We start from the raw sequence: 20947 nt of genomic DNA on the forward strand, positions 1-20947 counted from the left end.
CTTTTTCTCATTAATGTGGTTGAGGAGGCTCTCTGATACCTGCACACTGCTTTTACCTAAAACCTCCTTTCTAAACTACCTTTTGTTTGTGTTTAACTCTACCCAGTAGCCATACCAAAATATTCCATTTTTAGAAGTGGTTTTTCTTACTTCCGGACCTTTATACATGTTTTTCTTTCAGTCTGAAACAAAAGATTCTAAAAACAAAGAATTTTCTCTCTTCTTGACTGACTTCCTGCTTATCCTTTTACACCTTAACTTAGAAGTGTAGAGGTTACTTCCCCTGGGAATCCTTCCGCAAGCCCTCCTATAGCAGCCTCCGTAGCCAAGCATAGCACTTACCACACTTTATGTAGTTGGCTGTCTAGCCTCTGGCCTTACTAAAGCTCCATGAGGGCAAGAACAGTATTTGATCACGGTTGTATCTCCGGGACCTGGCACAATGCTTTGATACACACGATAAATACTTGTTGGATTGGTGGATGGATGGCAAATTGGCTCTAAGACTTGGCTTTCTTCTTCAAGCTGAGTGTCAGTGTTCCTTCAGCCACTCCTCAGGTGACATGGTTTTGTGTCCCCTTGCCACTTAGGCCACCATTTAGACTTTGGTTTGTTCTATCTCAACGTATAACTCCCAGAACTAAATTTGAAGACCACCGGTGTGATTGTATTGGTGCAGAAAAGAGAAGCACTGGTGCTCACTCCCTTCTTCTTTTCACCCCTCACTTTTCGTTCACTACACTTCTGTGGAGCCTGAGTTCAGTTTCAGGCACTGTGGTAAACGGTGAAGATTAAAAATAATAGTAAGAAAGATACCCGCTGTCTGTAAATAGCTTGCATAAATAATGATGATGATATGATGTGAAGCTATGAAAATAAAGGTATGAACAGGATGTTATAGGAGCTGGGAAATGGTGGGATTTGTTCTGAGAAATTGGAAGAGTCAGAAATCCTTTTTTTTTTTTTTTTTGACTTGGTGTTTTATCTTTAGATGATTCATTAAAAAATATCAAGCTACTGATCTGAAAGGCCCATGGACAATATTTTGAGAATGAGCCACTGTGTATCTCATAAACTTAAGCTTTGTACATTTTCTGATAACAGGGTTTTATTAGCACTGGATATGCCACAACTTATTAATCATTTGAAAGTGCCAAGAAAACATGGTTGAGGGTATGCCTTATGAAAAATTAAAATTGGTTAAATTGGTTTTGAAATTACATGAAACAAAATGCTCCTCGTCTTGGAATAGACTGACTGATGAGGGGAGCAGAAGGCAGAGTCCAGAGATAGGTCTAAATGTATATAAGAAATTAACATGTGATCACAGTGACATTTCCAATCAGCGGGGAGAAGGTGATTTATTCAAAAATGGTGGTGAGCACATTTATTGAATAAAAGGTGAGAAGGAAAGCTTTATTTTTGCCTTATTTGTCTCACAGAATAAATTCGAAATAGATCATTTAAATGTAAAAAAATAATTAAACCTGAGAAATACTAGAAGAACACATGGGTTAATATCTCTTGTAATGCTGAAGAAAGCATGACATGAAAGCCAGGAAGTCATAAAAGACAAGATAGAGGAATTTAAGAGCAAATCCTAGCAGACTGAGACAAATGTCTACAACATATATGACAGGGAAAGGACTAACATCCTTAATCTACATAGAACTCTTAGAATCTGAGAAAACAAAAGAATACCTCAGTGAAAAATGACAAAAATAAAATACAAATGGACTAATAAGCCTAAAAATATCTTCAACTTTATTAGTCATCAAAGAATTGCATATAAAAGTATAATAGTCTTTTGCTTTTTCACTTGTAAGATTTAACAAAAGTATAGAGATTGTTAAAGCAGTTTTAGCAAGGACGTAAGAAACATATTCTCATGCACTGTTGGTGGGAATTATATGATATCAAAATATAAAGTATGCCTGTTCTTTGTCCATTCATCCCACTCTTAGGAATTTGCCCTAAAGTGATCATCTTAAAAGTGTTAAAAGATATGTGCACAAAGATACTCATCAAAAATTAGAAAACACTTACGTGACCACCAAGAGTATTTAACAAATACTGTTGTTAATGTATATAAATTATGGCACATATAAACAATGGAACAGTTTTCAGACAGTAATCTTGGAGTCGAATTTCTGATCTAAAGACTGTGATTGTCTGTATCTCTCTTAGGAATTTGCGTTCCACACTTCAGGTGGAATGAAGTAGAGTTCTTGTAGAGAAGTGCTGTCAGAATAGTAGCCACCATGAATGGAGGTGCCTCATGTAGCTGGGTCAAATTAGCAGCTACATATCATTGACATTTAATGATATATATAATCTCTCTCATATATTATGTCCAGGACCAATGGGTAGAAGTTAGAAGGAGTCAGACTTTGGCCGACTATGTAGTTCAAAGTCTATCTGTTTGTACTATTGAATAATAACTGAATAAGAAGTGTCTCATCGTTGCAAGTGTTCAAGCAGGGGCTGGAGGGAGCTTCAGGTCTCAACTTTTATATCACCCCATCAAGATGCCTTTCTTGACCATCCTGCCTGAAATAGCACACACATACCCTCGGCACTCTTTCCCTCTTACTTTGCTTTATTTTTTCTTTAGTTGAAAAAGGCCAGGAATTGTATATTATCTGGTGTCTCTTGTTGCCCTCTACACCATCCGACATATATTTATGTTTGTTTATTGTTTTTCTTTCCCCTTAGAAAGTAAGCTCCATATCAGCAGAGACTTTGCTATTTCATTCTTTGCTCTAGATCACCAGTGCCTAGAACTAGGGTTGGTATATGGCAGTGTGCAGTAAGTATTTGTTGAATGAATGAGTATTAGAGAAAGGGATTCATGCAATCAACTTCGTGGATCTCTTCTGCTTTACATTATTAGGGACTTTTAATTTTTTAAAGCTACTTCTATGTAGTGTGTAACTCTCTTCAGGGCAGGGATTTTATTTTCTAATAATAAGTGTAATTATAAAGTGGTATGAATTAGAGTTTATAAAATACTTTCATAAGCATTATTCAGTAATATAAATGAGATGACTGTAAAGTCTCAGCTCAAGTGTTTCCTCCATAGAGTATCTGTTCATAACTTTGCCATCTAAGATAGTTCCCAGCCTCTATCACATTATTTTGTTTCCTTCAAATGCTTACCACTCATTACCTTATTTATTTGGTTATGTGTTAATTGTGCCTCATGATGCACCAGAATGTAAATTCCATGAGGGCAGGGACCTCCTGCCTTATCCCAGCACTGAGAATACTGCCTGGCACATAGAGGAATACTCAAACATCAGTTGAATAAAGAATTGAAATCATTCTGTAAAGTATAAAACATTGTATTTATAAAACATTACATTATAATGTTAATCTTCACAGTAATCCTTGATCCCAGTAACAAATTAGATTTTCCTGTTCTGCATCCTCAAGGCAACCTGTACTACCTCATTAACGTACATTTATCATAATTGTACCAGTTTATTTGTGTTATTATTTATTTAATATCTCTACTTAATATTTCTAAACTGCAAGCTCCGTGTATTTAGGAATCATGTATATCATGTTCCTCTTATATTTAACACAGTGCTTTTGTACTTGGAAGGAGTTTAATAAATATTTACTGAATGAATGAGTGGGTGTACAATCTTGCATGATAGACATTATCTCTGTCTTTCAGATGAATAAACTGATACTTAGAAGGATTAAGTAACTTATCTAAGATAATTAGAGAAATAAGACTTTATCCAGCATCTTCTGACTCTCAATATTATATTCTTTTAACTCCACCAATAATTTCTAGACACAGATGTGAATCAGAATTACTTAGGGAGCCTTTGAAAATACAGATTTTCAGACCATACTCAAAGCCTGCAGAATGAGAACCTCTGAGGATGGGGCCCACAATGCTATTTAAAGAAATGAGAAAAATTCTTTAGGAGATTCTGATGATAAGTAACATTTGGGAATCAGTGCTATATGCCAGGGCAAACTACTGTTTGGGGGCAAATCCAGCCAACTGCCTATTTCTGTAAAGTTTTAGTGGAACACAGCCATGTTCATTTATGTGCGTATTGTCTCTGGCGGGTTTCAGGCTACAGTGCAGAGTTGAGTATTTGTGACAGAGACTGGATGGCCCACAAACCATAACATTTTACTGTCTGGTCCTTTACAGAGAGTTTGCCAACCCCTCCCTGATGTATACCTTGCTGCCTGTCCCGTTTTTGTATGTGTGGTTATTTCAGTTGCTTGGAGATACAGTAGATATGACATTTGGCTCCGTTATGGGCATTACAGTAGGTGCTCAAACATTCTTCCTGAGTCCATAAAAATTAACACAATTTACCTGAAATTATGAGACTAAGTCTCAGATAGCCTAAGCAGTCAAATTTAAGAAAAATATTAATCTAGGTATGGTTCAATCCAGTCAACCCTCACAGTGGGTGGACTGCTTTTAAAAAAGAGATTCCAGGGCGCCTGGGTGGCACAGTCGGTTCAGTGTCTAACTTCAGCTTACGTCATAATCTCGTGCTTCATGAGTTCAAGCCCCACATCAGGCTCTGTGCTGATAGCTCAAAACCTGGAGCCTGCTTCGAATTCTGTGTCTCCCTCCTTGTCTGTCCCTCCCCCACTCACATTCTGTCTCTCTCAAAAAAAAAAATTTAAAAAAATTTTTAATAAATAAATAAATAAATAAATAATAAAAAAAATTAAAAAGAGATTCCAGGGGTGCCTGGGTGGCTCAGTTGGTTAAGCGTCTGACTCTTTGTTTCAGAGGTCTCATGGTTTGTGAGTTTGAGCCCCACCTCTGGCTCTGTGCTGACAGTGTGGAGCCTGCTTGAGATTCTCCCTCTCTCTCTCTCTCTCTCTCTCTCTCTCTCTCTCTCTCTCTCTGCCCCTCACCCTTCACTCTCTCTGTCTCTCAAAAATAAATAAATAAACTGAAATGTTTTTTTAAAAGGCATTCCTGGGGCACCTGGGTGGTTTAGCTGGTTAAGCATCCGACTTCGGTTCAGGTCATGATCTTCATAGTCTGTGAGTTCGAGCCCTGCATCAGGCTTTGTGCTGACAGCTCAGAGCTTGGAGCCCATTTCGGATTCTGTGTGTGTCTCTCTCTGCCCCTCCCCTGCTCAAGTTCTGTCTCTCTCTCCTTCAGAAATAAACATTAAAAAAAAAGAGAGAGAGGAGATTCCTTTTCATTCAGTTGGCAATAGGGTGTTCTCTAAATGGAGAAAGATGTGAGGTTGCTTGCCTATGTAATAGGCATTGATTACCATAATTGATGTGTAATAGAGAACTGTAATTAATGCCCCAGTTATTTTGGTACCCCTGATGCTGCCATAATTTTTAAAAACAAAGTCTCTTGGATGCTTGTGGTCAAAACGCAAGCTACTACAAGCAATTACCCAGACTGAGCAAACCTCTAGATCTGTGCTGTCTGATACAGTAGCTGTTAACCACATGTAGGAATTTGTATTTAAATAAAATTAATTAAATTAAACTAATTAAAATTTAAATTCTTCTCTCACGCATTTCAAGTGTTCCGTGGTTACATGTGGCTAGCGACTTTTTTTTTTAACGTTTATTTATTTTTGAGACAGAGAGAGACAGAGCATGAACGGGGGAGGGTCAGAGAGAAAGAGAGAGGGAGACACAGAATCCGAAACAGGCTCCAGGCTCTGAGCTGTCAGCACAGAGCCTGACGCGGGGCTCGAACTCACGAACCGTGAGATCATGACCTGAGCCGAAGTCGGAGGCTTAACCGACTGAGCCACCCAGGCGCCCCCGGCTAATGGCTTTCTTATTGGACACCACAGACACAAAACATTTCTGTCATTACAGAAAGTTTTAGTGGACAGTGCTGTTATAGATGCTGGAGTGCAAAAGTTGCAGTTCACTCAAATCCAAGACTTGCTATTTGACTTAATTCTTTATTTGTAAGAATGGAATGGTAATTTTTAATGCTTTTTTTTTCCTAACAGCAAATAGTGGTGAAATGTATTCATTCCTTGCTTTAGGGACATCTCCGCTAAGAGCAGAGTCTTTATTCTGATAAGCTCTTAAATCTTGATTCCAGGTTAATATCTATCTCATCTACCCTGTGGACTCTGTATTCAAGATAATTAATCATTGGCCAGTTCGTGGAGTGGTTCAGAACAGACTGTGATTTCTGGCCAAATCTATTTGGCTTGCTTAAGGATGGTGGGAAAGGGACAAGTTTTAAAACAGAAACTATAAAGTCAATAGAGTATAAAGCCTTGGCATCATCTTTGAAGTGATTTAGATTTTATCATTCAGTAAATCATTTTTATTCCCAGCATCTAGTGCTTTTTGCATGGTCCAAAAGGGCCCTGTGCTGCTCCACTGCAGAGGAAACTTCAAGAAATGCTGGTTTGCTACAGTGTTTTAGCTTGTGAGAGTCTCTGGGACCTTCCCTGCACCATCATGGGGTCACCTCTAGGTGGGTATTAGGGGGAGATTGGTAATTGATTTAACCTTTAATAAAGAACTTAGTCATCTCTGTGGTTTAATAACATACATATTTAATAGTTTGTTCCTTAAAATGTTTTCTCTGACCCTAGCAGTGTCACCTTGAAGACTGTTTCTCTAGCACAGTGTTGCTCTAAAGGCCACTTCAAGAGGCTACAAGATCCTGTAGGCCCCCTAACTCATTCATAGTTACTATCATAAGAAATGCTACCAAGGACCTACTTTTCTGTAAATTACCAGATCTTTGTCATTTTGCACCTCAGGCAGTGCAGCTGGAATGGGAGTGGGTTCGGGGTGGGTGAGAGAGAGTGAGAATTCAAGTATGATCTCACTCATTCTGGTTTTACCTACCATCAAATCATCTTACCGTATGTCTGTCCTTCATTCTTTCTGAGCTGCGATGGTGGGATCCGACCATATTGAGTGTTAAAAGCTATTATTTGGTGGCATTAAGGTACCTCTTCAGGAGTCAGGTTGTTCAGAAGGAATCTCCTCACCCATTTTCTATGTCTTCTATTCTGTTTTCCAAGAGCTTCCTGGACACTTCTGTGAGATACTGGTATATGTTGCTCTGGCATTTTGGATCACTTTAGGGACTAACATGTAAAACGTAGTAAGGTCATCTTTAGACCATAATTTTAAAACATTGATCTAAAATGATCCATTCAGGTCACATAGATTTCTACCCGTAATACTCTCTTGAGCCCAAACAGGGAAAAATACGTTTTTTCTTATGCTCAGAACGAGTCAAAAAATGGCCTAATGTTTAGTGTAGATTGCATCCTGAAAGCACTTTTTAGGAAGTTGACTGTGATAGAGATTTCTATTTCCTTTTCAGGTCATTTTACCTGGGACAAATACCTAAAAGAAACATGTTCAGTCCCAGCGCCTGTCCATTGCTTCAAGCAGGTAATTGATTCTCAACATCTTTAGTAGGTGGGAGGCAAGTAGGTTTGTTCTGATCCTTAGATAAGCAAAACATGAGGTAGGAGCCCTTGGACTTCTCACCTGAAGGCCCCAGAGTAAACTTCTATGGGAAGAATACAGCTCAAGGCTCAAAACTCATGAATTTTGGTAGGACACCTTCCTTCCAACATCATCCCAAGTGACACCTTTTCCTTTCTTCGCCTCTTTGAGGATATGTTTTGTTACTGAGAACAGTAGCTGGTTGTTTTTTGTTTTTTGTTTTTTAAAATAGTTCTTAATTCAGACAGAGAGGAAACAGTTACATCCCTTAGACAGTTCTTGAAAGTCGATCAGTATTCATTTCTCTATACACAGCACCCCTGCCACATTTTCATAAGAATGCTGGCACTGAGTTCCATTGGAGAGTATGTTAGGACCTTATTAGAGGTCATTCAGAGCTTCCCACATAGGATTAAGTGTTGCACGCAATGCACAGATAATGTTGACTATATCAGCACATGATAGGCTAGTAAGCAAAGAAGTGTACTGCTGCTAAACAGAGCTAATAAACATCAGGAAATTATGTATACTTTCCTCCCTTTATTCTTCAGTGTTTATTTCCTCAAATTGTCAACATTTCACTTTGAATTTTGTCTGTGCTCTAAATAAAAATATAAATCCAGGACTTTTGCTCATTTGAAATAATAGGGACTAAATCCATACTCTCACCTGAAATAATAATAAAAGGACAGAGTATATTATACTAAACAGTAGTTTTCAAGTTACTGAAGATCAGGCAGCCAAGCACAGTGATCTCTGAGAGATGAAAAGCAATGAGTTGAGCCCCTTATGATTTCCCAGCTTACTCCCTTAAGAGAGTTTTGAGACCATGGCCCAGAGAAGGGGAGCCTAGGGTGGAACCCAGCAGAATCCCTAATTTTAATGGTTGGAGCTAAGAGGGGAAATCAAGGTGGCTAGAATTTGTAGGACAGAATGCCTACGAGGAGAGAGCTGCACAGAAAGAAAACCACAGGGATCTGCAGAGAGCCCTCTTCAAGTATTCAGCAAAGTGCTGTTGTTGTTCCATGTATGCATATGAGGAAACGACCCAAAGCCAAGAGAAAAACCATCAGATCTATAGAAGGAACGGAATCTAGCACTCCCACAGGGCTGGATATAATGCCTGATTCCACCAGTTAGACTGGAAAATCTCATAATTCATGTGGCATAAGGTGGAAAACTTGGGAAGATCTTACTCAGTAGTGGGGAGTAATTAGCCTTAGAATGAGCACTTCTCTGGACCTGCCTAACACATCATAAAAGCAAGACTCAAAATGACCAAACTGTTTGCAGGTAATTTAAGTGCATCTAAGAACAAAGCACAAAAGAAGATGTGATATATGTTACATATGTTATATATATAAGGACTATTGGCATTCAAAAAGAATAAAATCTTGCCATTTGCAACAACATGGATGGAACTAGGATGTGTTATGCTAAGCAAAATAAGTCAGTCACAGAAAATAAATATTATAGGATTTCATTCATATGTGGAATTTAAGAAGCAGAATAGGTGAATACAGGGGAAGGGAAGGAAAAATAAGATAAAAACAGAGAAAGGCAAACCATAAGAGACTCTTAAATACAGAGAACAAACTGAGGGTTGCTGGAGGGGTGTTGGGTAGGGGGATGGGCTAAATGGGTGGTGGGCACTAAGGAGGGCACTTGTTGGGATGAGCACTGGGTGTTACATGTAAGTGATGAATCACTAAATTTGGTTCCTGAAACCATTGTTACACTGTATATTAACTAGCTTGGATATAAATTTAAAAAAAGAAAAAGAAATTAAAAAAAGAAACACAGCTGTCACTAAAAAATCATAAAAATGTATATTAAAAGAAGAACAAAGCATAATAAGGGAATGCAAAAACATCCAGCAGCCAACAGCTAAAAGTCAAAATGTCTGACATCCAGTGAAAGATTACCAAGCATGAGAAGAGGCAGGAAAACATAATCATCGTGAGCAGAATAATCAACCAATTGAAATAGACTCAAAACCTATATAGGTCTTAGAATAGCAAACAAAAACATTAAAACAATTATTTTAATTGTATTCCATGTGTTTGAAAGTTAAACAGAGACATAGAAGATATATATAAAAAAAAAAAGACTCATATTGAACTACTATGTGCGAAATGAAAAGTATACTGGATGAGATTAATGACAAGAAAAGACCGGTAAACTTGAAGACATAGCAGTAGAAACTATCATGAAACAAAATGAGAGAAAAGAATCCTCAAAAGATGAAAAAGATTATCAGTGAGCCAAAGGATAACTTCAGTTTCCATGGGATAACTTCGTAGACCATGTAATTAGAGTGCCCAAAGGAGAAAAGAGATGAGGGACAGAAAAAGTACTTGAAGATACAATGGCTAAAAATTTTCCAAAATTGAGGAAAACTGTAAATCCACAGATTGAAGAAACTCTGTGAATCCCCTTCTCCCCCACAAATCAACGACAAGAAGAAAACTACATTAACACATAATCATAAATGCTCAAAGCTAGTGATAAAGAACATCTTAAAAGCAGCCGGAGAAGAAAGACACCTTATATACAAGGAAACTAAGATAAGAATGATATTATATGTTCTTGTCAGAAACAATGCAAACAAGAAAGTTGAGTAACATGTTTAAAGTACCAAAAGCAAAACCTGTCAATCTAGCATTCTATACCCAGTAAAAAGATCTTCCAAAAACAAAAGGCAAAATATATTTTCAGACATACAAAAAAACCAAAATAATTCATCACCAGAAGACTCACTACAAGAAATGTTAAAGGAAGTGTGTCAGGCAGAAGGAAAATATTACCAGGTAGAATTACAGATCTATAAAAAGGAATGAAAATCCCTGGTAATTATAATTAGAAGGGTGGGGCGCCTGGGTGGCTCAGTTAGTTGAGCGTCCAACTTCGGCTCAGGTCATGATCTTTGTGGTTTGTGAGTTCGAGCGCCGCCTCGGGCTCTGTGCTGACAGCTCAGAGCCTGGAGCCTGCTTTGGATTCTGTGTCTCCTTCTCTCCCTGCCCATCCTCCGCTTGTGCTCTGTCTCTCTCTGTCTCTCATAAATAAATAAATAAATAAATGTGAAAAAAAATAACAAAAAAATTGTAATTACAAGGGTAAATACATAAGATGTAAATACATAAGGGTAAAAACATGTTTTTTCTTAAATCTCTACAAAGGGTAATTATGTAAACAGTAATAATCATATTGCATTATTGAGGTGATAACAGATGTATAAATAAAATGTATAACAAAAGCATAAAAGCCCAGTAGAGGAGAAATCTTAAATATACTACTGTAAGATTCTTTTACATGAAGTAGTATACTTGAAGATAGACTGATGAGGTAAACATGTTTACTATAAAGACCAAAACAACTACTAAAATAATAGAAAATACATAGCAGATGGTAGACTTAAATCCAACCATATCAGTAATCAAATTGATTATAAATGGTCTAAATGCCTCAGTTAAAAGGTTGAGATTGTCACATTGAAAAAAAAACAAAAACGACCCAATTGTATACTGCTTGCAAGAAATTATACTTTAAATATAAAGACATAAACAGGTTAAAAGTAAAAGGATGGAAAATGATATACTCTGCTGACATTAGCCATAATAAAACTAAAATGACTATGTTAATATCAAAATATATCTCAGAGTAAAGAATACTACCAGGGATTTAAAAAAAAAAAAGGCAATTTCATCATGAAAGGGGTCAGACATTTTTACGTGAAGCAAATAGAAATGTAAGGAGAAATGAATAAATCTAAATTTATTTGTAGTTGGGAGTTCTAATACTCCCCTCTATGATTAAAGAACAAGTAGTAAGAAATCAGCAAGTGAATAGTAGACATTGGCAACACTGTCAGTGTTTGTCAGTTGGACCTAATTGACAGGTATAGAGCATCCCCAGCAACAGTAGAGTGTACATTCTTTTCAAGTGCACACAGACAGTTTACCAAGTTAGGCCATATTCTGGACCATAAAATAAGTTTTGGTAAATTTAAAAGGCTGTAATATAAAGTACACTAAGTTAAATAAAAAATTAATAGCAGAAAATCTCTAAATATTTGGAAACTAAGTAACACATTTCTAAATACCCCCTTGGGTATGGAGAAATTAAAAGGGACATTAACAAATATTTTCAACTAGGGGAGCCTGGGTGACCCAGTTGATTAAGTGTCCCACTCTTGATTTTGGCTCAGGTCAAGATCTCATGGGTTGTGAGATTGAGCCCAGCATTTGGGCTCTGCACTGACAGCATGGAACCTGCTTGGATTTCTCTTTTCTCTGCCCCTCCTCCATTTGTGCTCTCTTTCCCAAAATAAATAAATAAACTTTAAAAAATATTTTCAACTAAATTGAAGTGAAAACAGAACATTTCAGAGTTGTGGATTACTGCTAAAGCAGTCCTTACAAGGAGCTTACAGTACTAAATACCAATACTAGAAAAGAAGAAGAGTTTCATTTAGTGACTTCAGCTTCCATTTTAAATAACTAGGGGGACAAAAAGAGCAAATTATCCCCAAAGTAAGCAGAGAAAAGGAAATAATAAAAATCAGAGCATACACCAATGATATAAAAAGAAAAAAAAACGAAAATCATTGAAGCCAAAAGCTGAGTCTTTGCAAAGATCAATAGAAATGATGAACTTCTAGCCAGATTAATCAAGAAGAAAAGACGACACAGATTAGTAATAGCAGAACTGGAAGGAGTAACATCACTGTTGATTCTACAAATATTAAAAAGATAATAAAAGAATATTACGAACAAATTTATGCCTTTAAGTTTGATAACTTAGTTGCAATGGATAATTTTCATGAATAACACATGTTACCAAAGTTCACTTAAAGAAAATCTGAACAGCACTATTTCTGTTACAGAAGCTGAATTCGTAGTTAAGAAATTTCACACAAAGAAAACTTCAGGCCCAGATGACTTCACTGGTGAATTTTTCCAAACATTTAAGGAGAAAGTAACACAAATTCTACACAGACTCTTCCAGAAAGTTTAAGAAAAGGGAATACATTCCAGATCATTCTTTGAAGCAAATATTACTCTGATATCAAAATCAGGTAAAGATACTGAAAGAAAAAACTACAAAGCAACATCCCACATAAAGATATGTGTAAAAAATCTAAAGGAAATTCTAGGAAATTGATTTTAACAACATATAATAGTAATTCATCATGACTAGGTGGAGCTTAATTCCAAGAATTTTAGGTTGATTAAACATTCAAAAATCAATCAGTGTTTCACCATGTGGACATACTAATGAAGAAAAAGTATGATCATCTCAATGCACAAAAAGCATTGACCAAATCCAATGTCCGTTACAAATCAAGACTCTCACAACAAGAAATAGAAGGGAATTTCCTAAATCCTAAAACGCATCTATGAAAAACTTATAGTTATCATACTGAGTGGTAAAAGTTTAAACGTTTTCCCCTTAACATCAAGAATAAGACAAGGATGTCTGCTTTTACCACTTCCATTCAACATTGTACTACCAATGTGACCAGGCCAAAACAAAAAAACAAAACAAAGGATGGAAAGGAGGAAGGGAGGGAGCGAGGGAGGAAGGAAAGGGATTCAGATTGAAAGAGTAAAGCAACCACTAAAGAAAATATGTGGGTAGCAAATAAGTACATGAATTGATGGTTAACATTTTTATTAGGGAAATACAAAGCAAAATCATAATGAGCTATCTCTATACATTTATTTAAATGTCTCTGATAGAAAGGACTGACCATACCTAATAGTGGCAAGGATGTGGAGTAAATGGAACTTTCATAAACTACTGGTGAAAACATACTTTAAAATATAGTTTGGCAGAGCACCTGGGTGGCTTAGTTAGGTAAGCGTCCAACTTTGGCTTAGGTCATGATCTGACAGGTCGTCAGTTCGAGCTCCAAGTCGCTTTGGTGCTGACAGCTCAGAGCCTAGAGCCTAGATTCTGTGCCTCCCTCTCTCTCTGCCCCTGCTCGTGCTCAACTCTCTGTCCCTCTCTCTCTCAAAAACAAACATTTTTAAAAAGTTTTTTAAGATACAGTTTCGCAAAAACAAACTTCAACAACAGACTACTGAGCCAAAAAAAAAAAAAAATCACTAAATTAGGAATTGAATAATACATCTTTAACCTGAAAAAAAAAAAATGTTTATACCTCAGTAACATGGTTAAAAGTAACTTAATAGAAGACATAATGGAAGAGAAACTCTCATTTACAATAGCAGAAAAAAAAATTAGGAATAAACTGACAAACATGAAAAACTTACATAAAGAAATCATAAAGCAGATTTTGTCAAAGTTAAGGACATCTGCCCTTCAAAAGACACTGGTAAAAGAAGGAAATATAAGCCATAGTCTTGGAAAATATTGGCAAATCACATAGCTGACAGCAGTGCTCTCCTAATTAATCTAACAATTTGATGTAATTCTATCAAAATCCCAGGTACCTATGTTGCAGAAATTGACAAGTTGATTCTAAAATCCATAAAGAAACACAAGGGAAACAAAATAGCCAAAACAATGTTGGAAAAGAAGAACAAAGGTAGAGAACTCACATTTCCTGATTTCAAAACTTACTATGAAGCTACAGTACTCAAGACATTGTGGTACTGGCATAAAGATAGACTTACATATCAGTGGATTAGACTTGAGAGTCTGGAAATAAACTCATACATTTATGCTTAATTGATTTTGGACAAAGTTAAGTGGGATTTTTAATAACTAGTGTGGGGAGAATTGGATATGCACGTACAAAAGGATGTAGTTGCACCCTACCTCCATAATATACAAAAATTAAGTTCAAGTAGCTGATAGTCCTAAATGTAAGAGCTACAACTATAGAACTCTTAGAAGAAAACATAGGAGTAAATCTTCATGCCCTTGGATTAGGCAATGGTTTTTTAGATATGGCACCAAAAGCACAAGCCACAAAAGAAAAACTAGATAGATTAGACTTCATAAAAATTAAAAACTTTTGTGCTTCCAAGAACACTATCAAGAAAGTGAAAAGATGACCCACAAAGTGGGAGAAAATGTTCACAAATCATGTATCTGATAAGGAACTTGTATCTAGAATGTATGAAGAACCAAAATTTTTTAATTTTTTCTTTTACATTCATTTTTGAGAGAGAGAGAAGAAGCGGGAGAGGGGCCGAGAGAGAGGGAGACACAGAATCCGAAGCAAGATCCAGGCTCTGAGCTGTCAGCACAGAGCCAGACACAGGTCTCAAAACCACAAACCGCGAGATCATGACTTGAGTCGAAGTCAGACGCTTAACTGACTGAGCCACCCAGGTGCCCCTGAAGAACCTAATTTTTAAATTAATAAGACAACCTAAGTTTTAAATGGGCAAAGACAACCTAATTTTTAAATGGGCAAAAAATTTCAATAGATATTTCTCCAAATATACACAACTGGCCAATAAGCACATAACAGATGGTTAATATCATTAATCTTGAGGGAAATGCAAATGAAAAGTGCTGTGAGATACCACTTCATATCTACTAGGATAGTTGAAATTAAAAAGACAGACCATGGGGCGCCTGGGGGCTCGGTTGAGCGTCTGACTTCGGGTCAGGTCATGATCTTGCTGTTCGTGAGTTCGAGCCCCTAATCAGGCTCTGGGCAGATGACTCGAAGCCTGAAGCCTGCCTTAGATTCTGTGTTGCCCTCTCTCTCTGCCCCTCCCTGGCTCTCACTCTGTCTCTCTCTCAGAAATAAATAAACATGAATAAATAAGTTAAATAAATGATAAAAAGGCAGACAGTAACAAGGATGGTGAGGATATGAAGAAATTGGAACCTTCATACATTGCTGGTAAGATTGTAAAATGTTGTAATCACGTTAGAAAACAGTTTAGAAGCTACTCAAAATGTTAAACATAGAATTAGCACATGAACCAGGATTCCCACTCCTAGGTAAGGAAAACACATGACCACACAAAACTTATACACAAATGGCATCATTATACATAATAGCCAAAAAGAGAAAACTCAGTGTCCATCAATTGATGAATGGTTAAGCAAAATGTAGTATATTCACACAATGGAATATTACTCATCAGTGAAAATGAATGAAATACAACACACATTAACCTTGAAAACATTATGCTAAGTGAAGGAAGGAACCACTCACATACTGTATAATTCCATTTATATTAAACCTTTAATCCATAGAAACAGAAGATTAATTGTTTCTAGGCTGGGCTGAGGGCTGAATGGGGAGAGACTGCTAATGGGTATGGGAATTCTTTTGGGGATGATGAAAATGTTCTAAATTTAAATCGAGTGATGTTTGCACAACTCTATGAATATACTAAAAAACTACCAAGGTATATACTATAAAAAGGTAAATTTTCTGGTATGTGAGTTAAACAAATAAATACCTACCATATGATCCATCCATTTCACCTTTAGATATTTACCCAAGAGAAAAGAAAGTATATCCCCATACAAAGATTTATACATGGGCGTTCATTAACAATTTATTTGTAATCATCAAAAACTGGAAAAAACAAAAAACAAAAAACGGGATGCCTGGATGGCTCAGTCAGTTGAGCATCTGACTCTTGGTTTCAGCTCAGATCATGATCTCATGGTTTGTGGGGTTGAGCCCTCCTTTAGGCTCTGCACTTGGAATTCTCTCTCTCCCACTTTCTCTCTCTGCCCTCCCCTGTGCTCGCTCTCTCTCTTTCTCTCTCAAACATTTAAAAAAAACTGGAAACACCCCAAATGTTTATCAACATGATTTACTACTCAGCAATAAAGAGAAATGAATTATTAATGCATTCAGCAATAGGATGACTATCAGAATAGTTATGCTGAGAGATACTATCTACTAATCTTATAGCCAGCATCATACTTAATGGTGAGAAACTAGTAGCTTTCCCACTAAGATCAGGAAAAAGGCAAGCTGTCTCCTCTCACCTCTTTTTTTCAGTATCATAGTGGAAGTTTTAGATAATGCAATAAGACAAGAAAAGGAAATAAAAGCTATACAGCTTAGGAAGGAAAAAATAAAACTGTTTGCAGATGACATAATTGTAGAAAATCTGAATTAAAAAAAAAAACACCTGGAATTAATAAGCAATTACAGCAAGGTTTCAGGATACAAGGTTAATAAAGTCAGTGGCTTTCCTTTATACTGTAATGAACAAGTGGATTCTGAAATTAAAAATACAGTACCATTGAGGACCTCCAAAAATGAAGCACTTAAGTGTAAATCTAACAGAATATATACAAGCTTTGTATGAGGAAAACTACAAAATCTGGTGAAACCAATGAACAACAAAAACAAAAAATGGAAAAATAGTCCATTTTCAAGAATAGGAAGATTCAATATTGTGAAGATGTCAGTTCTTCCCATCATGATCTATAGATTCAGTGCAAGCCTAATGAAAATTACAGCAAGTTATTTTGTGGAAAAATTGATTTTAGAGTTTACATGGAGAGGCGAAGATCTAGAATAGCCAACACAGTATTGAAGGAGAACAGGGTTGGGGGACTGACACCACCCGACTTCAAGGCTCACTATAAAGAAACAGGAATCGAGACAGTGTGCTGTTTGCAAAAGAAGAACCAGATGGATCAATGGAACAGAACAGAGAGCCAAGGAATAGCCCCACATAAGTATAGGCAACTGATCTTTGACAAAGGAGCAAAGGCAATACCATGGACCTAAGATAGTTTTTTCAGCAAATAGTGCTTAACTGGACAGCCACATGCAAAAAAAAAAAAAAAAAAAAGGAACCTAGACTGAAACCTTATATCCTTCACAAAAGTTAGCGCAAAACAGACCACAGACTAAATATATAACCCAAAACTATAAAACTAGAAGATAACCGGGGCGCCTGGGTGGCGCAGTCGGTTAAGCGTCCGACTTCAGCCAGGTCACGATCTCGCGGTCCGTGATTTCGAGCCCCGCGTCAGGCTCTGGGCTGATGGCTCGGAGCCTGGAGCCTGTTTCCAATTCTGTGTCTCCCTCTCTCTCTGACCCTCCCCCGTTCATGCTCTGTCTCTCTCTGTCCCAAAAATAAATTAAAAACGTTGAAAAAAAAATTTATAATAAAAAAAAACTAGAAGATAACCTAGGAGAAAAACAAGATGACCTTGGGTGTGGCGATGACTTTTTGGATATGACACTAAAGACATGATCCATAAAAGAAATTGATAAGCTGGACTTCGTTAAAATTGAAACCTGCCTCCGTGAATGACACTGTCAAGAGAATAAGAGGACAAGCCACAGACTGGGAGAAAATATTTGGAAAAGGCATATCTGGTAAAGGAATGTTATCCAAAATCTGCAAAGAACACTTAAAGTGTCAAGAGATGAAACAACTTGATTTAAAAAATGGGCCAAAGATCTTAGACTTCTCATGAAAGAGGACATGCAGATGACAAAAAAAGCATGTGAAAAGATACTCCACATCATATGTCATCAGAGAAATACGAATTAACAGTAGTGGGATGCCACTACACACCTATTAGAATGGCCAAAATCCAGAAAACACTGATACCGACAAATGTGAGCAAGGATGTGGGCAACAGGAATTCGTTTATTGTGGTAACGCGAAATTGCATAACCATTTTTGTAAGATAGTGTGGTAATTTCTTACGAAACAAAACATGCTCTTACTATGAGATCGAGCAACCATATTCTTTGGTATTTACTCAGATGACTTAAAAACTTACACCAGCAAAAAACCTGCACGTAGATGTTTGTTGCACTTTTATTCATAACTGCCAAAACTTGGAAGCAACCAAGATGCCCTTCAGTAGGTGAATGAAAAAAATGTGATATAGCCAAACAACAGAATATAAGCCCTAAAAAGAAATGAGCTATCAAGCCATGAGCAGACATGGAGGAAACTTAAATGCCTATTACTAACGGAAAGAAGCCAGCCTGAAAAGGCTGCAAAACTATAGAGACCCTAAGAAGATCAGTGGCTGCCAGTGGGTGGGTGAGTGAGGGATGAATTGACAGAACACCGAGGATTTTTAAGACAGTTAAACTATTTTGTATGATCCTATAATGATAAACACACGCCATTATACATTTGACCAAACCCACAGAAGGTACAACACCAGGAGAGAATCCTAATGTGACGTGTGGACTTTGGATAATTATGATGTGTCAATATAAGTTCATCATTTGTAACAAATGTACCACTGTGGTGAGGGGTGTCGATAACAGGGGAGACTATGCATGTGTTGGGGCTGAGTATATATGGAAGATCTCTTTACCTTCCTGTCGGTTTTCTTCTGAACCTAAAACTGCTTTGAAAAAATAAAGTGTTTAAAAAACAATGGAGTATACATTAAAATTAATTTTTATTTTTATATAATTTATTGTCAAATTGGTTTCCATACAACACCCAGTGCTCACCCCAACAGGTGCCCTCCTCAATGCCCATCACCCAATTTCCCCTCTCCCCCAACCCCCATCAACCCTCAGTTTGTTCTCAGTATTTAAGAGTCTCTTATGGTTTGCCTCCTTCCCTCTCTGTAACTTTTTTTCCCCCTTCCCCTCCCCCATGATCTTCTGTTAAGTTTCTCAGGATCCACATAGGAGTGAAAACATAAGATATCTGTCTTTCTCAGCCTGACTTATTTTACTTAGCATAACACCCTCCAGTTCCATCCACGTTGCTACAAATGGCCAGATTTCATTCTAAAAAATTTTTTTTGAAAATGAGTTATTGATACATTCAACAATAGGGATGAATATCAGAATAATTATGCTGGGTGAAAGAAGCTAGACAAACACAAACAGAGTTTATTCTGATTCCACTTAAGAGGAAGAAATGCAAACCAGTCAATCTACAGTGAGAGAAAGTAATCAATGTTTGCCTGGGGACAGGGGTCTGGGAAGGGCCAGACAGAAGAATTATAAAGGGACATGAAAAAACTTGGGAGTGTGTCCATGTTCATTATCTTGATTATGATGATGGTTTCAAGGTGTATGTGATATATATGGTGTCATGGGTGTATACGTATGTCAAGATTTAACAAAGTGTATAGTTTATGGTATGTCAATTATAACTTAAAATTGTTTTTAAAACTGTGAATTGATTTCTAAGTTAATGTCAAAATAAGAAAAATAGTCTTTGGGCCTGTGTGATGAATACACAAACCTGCATACTGAAACGCTCCATGAAGAGACATTAAGGATGTGCAAGTTTAATAGGATGATTTCTGAGAAGAAAATGTTATGAACACCTGGAGAGTTAGGATGTTAGAGAAGACAGGATGAAGAAGCATTTAAGTCAGGACCATTTGAGACACTGCTGTGCTTTTCTTACTGGTGTGAGTCAATATTTGATGCTTTTGTGGAAAGTAAATTTTTTCCCCTTCATCTTACCTTCCAGTGTTTCTTTTACATGAAACCCTTCCTAAGTATCAGGGAATAGTTCAAGGTGCTTGTCCTGGGCCCCACTGTAACCAATTTCAGTACAAAGAATACATTTTCAGGCTCCATCTCTTAACATCTTTACTGAAAATGCCATATACTCTTAGTCTGCCTAATCCCCGTGGCTTGTTTTTCTCAGTCCTACACACCTCCAAGCAACGAGTTCAAGATCAGCATGAAATTGGAAGCGCAGGACCCCAGGAATACCACATCCACGTGTATTGCGACAGTAGTTGGACTGACAGGTGCCCGGCTCCGCCTTCGCCTTGATGGCAGTGACAACAAGAATGACTTCTGGCGGCTGGTGGACTCATCTGAAATCCAGCCTATTGGGAACTGTGAGAAGAATGGGGGTATGCTGCAGCCCCCTCTGGGTGAGTAACTAGACCCAAGCCTTCCTTAGCCAATTAGTTATCTTCCCAGAATGCTACATCCTGTTACAGGAAAGCCTAGGGTCCCCTGCCTATTCTTCTCTTTCCTATGGCCAAAAGAAAAGGCCTACCAAAATGAAATGTGCTATAAAATATGGACATGTCCATCTCTACATTAACTTATATCCAAGCTTATTTCTTAAGCTCTCCTTTTTCTAACTCGAAACCACACCTTTCATCAGTTCCCAGTTACCCTGAGAGAGTGGAAGGAGGTTTTACCATTTAGCCTGCCTCAAAAAACCATAAAGGATTTTACCAAATCCTACAAGGATAACCAGAGGTGAGAGAAAAATCTTTCAGTAACAAGATGACTGATACAGAGGTTCCTTATCTCCTTTTCCTTAAATTCTCACTTGGTCCTTGTAATTTTCTCACTCTGAATCAGTTGTTAAGTAAAATGTGTTATTTTACTTAAACTAATAACCCCACTAGAATTTTCTTCTCAAGATCAGATTTATCTTTTTGTTTTTTCCCCTCAGTATAAGTGACTCAGCCCATCTCATCAATTACTATCAGTCACTATTGCAATGAGTCTCAACAGAGACTAGAGAGAGATGGGTTATGAGCTGTGGGCTATGTTCCCCTCAGGGGGTTGTGCTAAATTAATTGAGCATTAGAGGACAGATGACATTTGCAGGAA

At 37.2% G+C, this 20947-nt stretch overlaps 1 protein-coding gene across 19 annotated transcripts in view; it reads left to right on the forward strand.

The window, feature by feature from the left end:
* SCMH1 (Scm polycomb group protein homolog 1) overlaps window positions 1-20947 on the forward strand; it is a 185876-nt gene that overhangs the window by 60297 nt on the left and 104632 nt on the right. For 14 of the 19 annotated variants that reach the window (XM_019429156.2, XM_019429171.2, XM_019429172.2 and 11 more), the window contains 2 exons: window positions 7331-7401; window positions 20016-20250. In XM_019429156.2, coding sequence (XP_019284701.1) covers window positions 7331-7401; window positions 20016-20250 — 306 coding nt within the window. Of the gene's footprint in view, window positions 1-6320; window positions 6464-7330; window positions 7402-20015; window positions 20251-20947 lie in introns of those variants that run through there. The other 5 variants (XM_019429162.2, XM_053896740.1, XM_019429163.2 and 2 more) reach the window with 3 other exon arrangements.

Source organism: Panthera pardus, unplaced genomic scaffold, assembly GCF_024362965.1.
Source record: "Panthera pardus isolate Hobbes unplaced genomic scaffold, ASM2436296v1 HiC_scaffold_11, whole genome shotgun sequence".
Lineage (NCBI taxonomy): Eukaryota > Metazoa > Chordata > Mammalia > Carnivora > Felidae > Panthera > Panthera pardus.